Here is a 6376-nt window from a genome sequence, read left to right on the forward strand (position 1 = left end):
CCCCCCCACGCTACGCCTCTACCCCCCACCCCTTATCCGGCAATCACGATGAAGTCTAAGCAGGAGGCTAATAGGAGGCTCCCTCCTCTCTCTGGCTCCTGGGCCTCTGACTGTACTGCTGTCTGTCTCCCTGAGTGCTAGTAAAAACTGTCTTGCTAGGAATCCCAGAACCGTGCCACCTCTGGAGAGAAGTCCATCCCGGGCATTGTCTCATCATAGCTCTTGTCCTGAGCCAGAAGACTTTTTATTGGATAGAAAGCTTCCTCCCTAGTCCGAGCTCAGAGGCGGATGAGCACAGAGCACTGGACTCACGTCCATGGGGCTGGGCAACGCCAGTCTGTCCAGGAGCTGCAGAAGAGAGAAGATTCTAGGCTCGAAGATCGAGTACCCTTAATCCGGGGTACCCAATCTCTTTCTCTCGTTCTGCGTGGGAGACCTTGAGACCCACAGATGGAGACTGGACAGGCGGGGGTCTGGGGAGCCAACGCCTTCCCCTCCGGCCGGGTCACGCCCTCCACAGCTCCCAGGTTCCCGCTCCCTCGGGCCACGCGGCCACAGCACCTACAACCACCGGGCGGCCGGCAGTTTACAGATTCCGCGCCGCCTAGGGTCCGAACCCTCAAGGCGCCAGCACCGCCCAGACTGTTGGCGCTGCTTCTTGCCGTTGCCGTGGGGATCGTAGTACTGCGACTACGGCGGCCGCAAAGATCCAAACACTCTATTCCCGCCTCATTGTACTGGCCCTGCCTTCTTCGACCATTTACCCTAGGTAACCGCCAGCTCCCAGTTTTTCCTCCGGAACTAGACACTCTCACCACCGCTGGCCCGGGAGAGATGCTCGTCGAATGCTGGATGTCGGAGGAGGCAGGCTGGGTCCACTCCCTCTTCTGCAAAGGAGGAACTATCTGCCTCAGACATACTGTGTTTTTAAACTTTACTTTTTTCCGCAGAAGAACCAGAGAAGAATTAACTGGAGACTAGGAGGAAAACTCTCCTGCTCCCACGAAAAGGATAGATGTTCTAAATGGCAGCGGTGTCTCAAGATAAAAGCTTGCAAGTGAGGGAACACACTATGCACCCAATTCCTCTTACTCAAAGCCTACCCATTCTTCCCTCGTTAACTGTATGGAAATATCAATATTTTTACACTTGTCTCACTTCCACAGCTTTACTCTCCTCTCCCCTCAGCCCCTCCCAGCCCCCTGCTTTTTGCATTATTTTCGAAGTGATTTCTGTTAGGAAGTAGTTTCTTGAGTTCAGCCATCTCAGGAATGAGTTCCGCCTTGATGGCAGAATCAAAACTTAATTCATGTTCCCAGGCCCCGGAACCCAACTCCTATCCTGCTTCTTCAGATATTTCATGTTTGTCTGTTAGCCAGTAAAGAATGTAAAGAAGGAAGATACTGTTATCCAATTATCTAAACTAAGGCACACAGGTCATAAACGTGTACTTACTTGTCTTGACTTAATTGCCTAGTTCAGCCTGCACACTCCTTTGTTCCCTTATCACTTCGAAATTCCAGACCAGAGTCCAGGAGGGGACTTGGCTGCAAAAGCTGACTCAAGGATTCTGAAACCAGGTGACCCAGATAAGGCCCAGTCACCAACATTAACTTCCTTTTTTATCCCTTTATGTCAAAATATAATTGGTCAATGCAACAGCCTACCCTCTTCCCCCTCACTTTGTGTTCCCATCCTGTAAAAATATTATACAATCTCCCTTTGGGAATTGGGATCAGATTCTGAACTGCCCACCTCCCTGAGCACTCAGAAAATAAAACTTCCATCTTGCCGCGCAGTGGTGGCACACACCTTTAATCCCAGCACTTGGGAGGCAGAGGCAGGTGGATTTCTGAGTTCAAGGCCAGCCTGGTCTACAGACTGAGTTCCAGGACAGCCAGGGCTACACAGAGAAACCCCATCTCAAAAAAAAAAACAAAACAAAACAAACAAAAGGCTTCTCTAAAGTAAGTTTTCCTACCAACCACATCGGACCTTTTTTTCCCCTTCTTTTATGTTTGTATTTTGTTTGCTAAGACAAGGTCTCCCAGGAGCATGGGCAGAGGTCCAAAATACAATTCCCAACAACCACATGAAGGCTAACAACTATCTGTACAGCTACAGTGTACCCATATACATAAAAATAAATCTTAAAATGTTTAAGAATACTAAAGAAAAAAAAAGATAAATAAGACAAGGTCTCATTCTGTAACCCAGGCTGGCCTGAAACTCACATTGTAGTGCAGTTTGGTCTGGGCTTTACCCTGAGTGCCGGGATTTTACAGGCATGAGCAGCCAGGTCATCTTCACACCTGATCATACTCCTTTTCTATTTTAAACTACCAAATACCACTGACTGCAGTATAAAACCGCCTTACAGACTCAACACCATCCACTCTGAGCATCCTCCAACTTCCCTCCAGAGCTCCAAGAGTAAAGTAAATCTCTTTCCCTCCTGCTGACATTAATGGGAGGCCAGGACATACATGCAAATATAAACAGATGTGATTTTGTGCCTGATCAGTTCTCTTAGTGCCCCACATAAGATATATCGAAGGGAGGTTGGCACCTCCCAGAGTCTCAGCTCTACAGCCTTGGAGATGCTGAGCCCTCTACCTAGAACACTCTTCCTGTTCTTTCTCTTGAAGAACTGTTCCCTTGGTTTTTCATGTGCTCAGCTTCCCTTAGTCACTCCTAAACTTTCTGGTTGTACATACGTGCTTGTGTGTACATGCACATGTACACACAGAAACACAAGTACAGTGGAGGCCTCGGACACAGTGTCACCACTACCCACCTCCTTCTTTCCCTGAATATACTTACTACACCTGAGTTCCCTGAGCTTCCTTTTTGTTCGTTTGTCTATTGCTGTTGTCTTGTTTTCTTTTGTCTCACAATGCTGCTCTAGCTGTCTTGGAACTCACTCTATATACCAGGCTGGCCTCAAGATCTGCCTGCCTCTGCCTCCCAAGTGCTGAGACTAAAGGCATAGATCACCACCACCAGGCCTCAAGGGCTTTCTTTTACCGAAAGATAGCTAGAGAAATTGTCAGGGTCTGTGCTTGAAGGGTCCAAAGCATTCCATCCTGCAAGGAAGCTCTTTAAACAGGAAGATAAACTTGACACAGCTTCAGGAAGTCCCTGAATCTGACTAGATTCACTAGGCGCCTCCTTTCCAGAGTGAGCAAGAAAAGCCGAGAATCTCTCTCAGACCAGACAAGCTATGAAGAAGACTCTTGAGACCAATAGGTTTAGAGCAACTGAGTCATTTGGAAAGGACATTCTCCAACTGGCTGAGCTGTGTGCAGGCTGTGCACTGTGCTCCAGGTTCTAGCTTTTGTGAGCTGCAACCTATCCTGGGGTGGGCTTTGGTGATGCAGATGTCCTTGCATCATTTGTACTCCTGTAAGTACCCCCTCATCCATATCTCTGTAAGCAGCCCCAATGAAACCGATTGGTTCCTCAACGTGGACTTTGGTGGTATCTGTACTTTGGTCTATCCTGAGCTCTTTCTCTGAGATGTGTTTTCCTAGGAAAAGTTGTACCACACAACAGCCCCTAGGTCCTGAATCTCCCTTCAGCCTTCAGTCATATTGCCACCCCCAGCCTTCTCGGGGATGACTGAGCATGGACAAGTGCTCAGCTCCTCCCTGGTGTAATCTTGTTCACCTGAAGCAGTATCAGATCGCCTCCTTGAGATTCTTTTTTTCTGAGTCTCAAGGACCAGGATGAGGCCCGTTTCCATCTCTGTAGGAAAGACCTCTAACGATATAAGCTTCCTCCCTGCCTGTTTTCAGCCCCTTCCAACAGAGAGATGCAAGCCTTGGCAAGGGCCCCAGGCACACCCATGGTCTGCAGTGGCCAGACGCACTGCTGATGGTGTTCTGTTCCTGCCATTGGTTCCTCCAGTGTGTAGGAGGGCAGACACCAGACAAGCCAATAAGAGAGATGATCTATGTGCCTCACTTTGCCAAGGCCCCACTTCTACCCACATTATCCTATTAGTAGGAGGTAAGGAGACACTGACTTTACCATAGCCAATAGCTGCCATGACTCCTTCTACCTGAAGTTCAAAGCTGGGGATGTCAGAGAGCATCACAGGGAGTGTTGAACTGACCCAGAAAAGTGAGAAAAGGATGACACCATGTTCTGTTCCCAGTCGTCATGGCCTGGGTAAGAGATGGGACATATAGAGGGACCAGAAAGTGAAGGAAGCTGCAGCAGGCTTGGATGTGACATTGAGAAGAGACCCAAGCAAGTAGCATTCTGGTCTAATCATTTCAACCTTTCCATTGGCTATTAGAAAGCGTTGTCTTCTAGATACTAAGAAAAGGTTCCAGGGCTGATGAGATGGCTTAGCAGGTATACATATGGATATCTGATGACCTGAATTCCACCCCAGACAGGAAGGAAGAACTAACTCCTCTGATCTCTACATACATACCACACACACACACACACACACACACACACACACACATACACACACACACTGTAGTAAGGATGCATCTACACAAACATACACACAAACACAAACACACATGACACAGGCACACAGGAACATACACACACATACATACTGCACACATATATACCACACAACCACAGAGAGGGAGAGGGAGAGGGAGGAGAGGGAGAGGGAGAGGGAGAGGGAGAGGGAGAGGGAGAGAGAGAGAGAGAGAGAGAGAGAGAGAGAGAGAGAGAGAGAGAGTTTTCTCAGTATTCCTAAAATGAAAACGAAGGCCCTTGTCTAGGACCTTCATTCCCTAGGGGGATGAAGAAGAACCTACACTTGCCCTGGGCCAAGTTAGCTGGCTCTCATACCTGTGGTCCCAGCATATGGGCAGAAAAGACAGGAGGGCCCTTCGTTTGGGAATAGTCTGCGCGACACAGTAAAACCCTGTCTCACAGGCTGGGGGCAGGGTGGCTCAATGGTAGAGTATTTTCAAAGCATTCACAAGTCTCTTTTGCTTTAATCCCAAGTCCCATAGAAAACAAGCAATCAGACACTGTTGGTGACTACACAGTGAGATCTCACACAGGAGCTGTGCTTTATGCCTGCCTACCTTTCTGCATCGTTCCCAGAAGCCCTTTGTAGACTTGCTGCTAGTGTCTCTATTCACACATAAGCATTCCAAGGCTCAGGGGAGTTGAGTCACACAAGTACTCCTGGCATGAGAGTGGCAAAGCCAGGATTCAGACCCAGGTCACATGACAGAGGCTCAGAAAGCTTCTGAAACAGCCAAGATCACACATAGACGAACTATGGAACAGATTAGCAAATCCACAGTTGTCTGTCTCCATCTCACCGTCCGCATACTTCAGACTTTTCTGGTGTGAGGAGAAAGGGGAGGACCTTTCTTGCTTGGGACTGTACTAACGCAGGACAGATAAAAACAAATAAACAACAACAACAAAAAAACCTAAATAATGAATACTCTGGCCCCAGGCCACAGTGTCAGGTGGGAAACAGACACCACAGGCTGCTCAGTGGTTACTTATTCACAGCCTTGGTGACACCACAGCTGCATGCTCTCCGATCTGCCATCTGCCTGAGTCCAGGATGAACCTGGAGCCCTTGGACAAGGGAACCTAAAGCAAAAGGAAATGGTAAACCCCAGGCCCAGAGGAACCTACAGGCAAGGTCTGCACAGATGGTAGAGTCCTGGAGGGGGAGAGGCTTCCCTGGTGAGTTAGGCTGGGGGCGGGGAGCGGGGTACTGGAACACTGCCTCTTCACAGGCTATGCTGAGTGCACAGAAAGCTTCCTGGTTACATTCCCAGGCTGGTGGCTACTCTCTTCCTCTACAAGCCAGCATGACCAAAGATTTCTGGAACACTTGAACTGTGCAGTGGGGTGGAGGGTACCCCATCTTGAGTTCATTTTAGGTGGCATACCAGTTTAGCCAGAACACACACATACATACACTCAAACACACACACACACATATACTCAAAGATAACACACACTCAAATAGACACATGCTCAAAGACACACACACATACTCAAAACATACAGACACACATACTCACAAACACAAAGACACACACCCCACACACACACACCAGAGTTCAAATACACTATCTTCCTTCTAGTTTTCTTTCTATACTTTTGCTTTTTCTGCCCCTTTAAAAAAACATTATTATTATTGTGTAAGTGTGTGATTTGTGTGTGAGAGAACTGGTGTCTATGTGTGTGCTACAGTACAAGTGTGGAAGGCAGAGGATTACTCTATGGAATTGATTCTTTTCTTTCACCATTGTGAGAGATCCAGAGATCAGCTCAATCCCAGCACTTTAATCCCAGCACTTGGGAGGCAGAGGCAGGTGGATTTCTAAGTTCGAGGCCACCCTGGTCTACAGAGTGAGTTCCAGGA

The 6376-nt window shown here is 48.2% G+C and overlaps 2 protein-coding genes across 14 annotated transcripts in view; one reads left to right on the plus strand and one right to left on the minus strand.

The window, feature by feature from the left end:
* Positions 1–675, minus strand: part of LOC116102976 (uncharaterized LOC112694756 homolog) — an 8484-nt gene extending 7809 nt beyond the window's left edge. The window contains exons 1-2 of one of the 12 annotated variants that reach the window (XM_031388311.1): positions 562–675; positions 313–348 (exon numbers count right to left, since the gene is read on the minus strand). In XM_031388311.1, coding sequence (XP_031244171.1) covers positions 313–318 — 6 coding nt within the window. In that variant the 5' untranslated portion in view covers positions 319–348; positions 562–675. The other 11 variants (XM_031388307.1, XM_031388312.1, XM_031388308.1 and 8 more) reach the window with 11 other exon arrangements.
* A 273-nt stretch (positions 676–948) lies between these two features.
* Positions 949–6376, plus strand: part of Tlcd3b (TLC domain containing 3B) — a 22488-nt gene continuing 17060 nt past the window's right edge. The window contains exon 1 of one of the 2 annotated variants that reach the window (XM_031388302.1): positions 949–1057. The gene's annotated coding sequence lies outside the window, so the exon portion shown is untranslated. Of the gene's footprint in view, positions 1058–4077; positions 4174–6376 lie in introns of those variants that run through there. The other variant, XM_031388303.1, reaches the window with a different exon arrangement.

This window comes from Mastomys coucha, unplaced genomic scaffold (assembly GCF_008632895.1).
Source record: "Mastomys coucha isolate ucsf_1 unplaced genomic scaffold, UCSF_Mcou_1 pScaffold21, whole genome shotgun sequence".
NCBI classification, from domain to species: domain Eukaryota; kingdom Metazoa; phylum Chordata; class Mammalia; order Rodentia; family Muridae; genus Mastomys; species Mastomys coucha.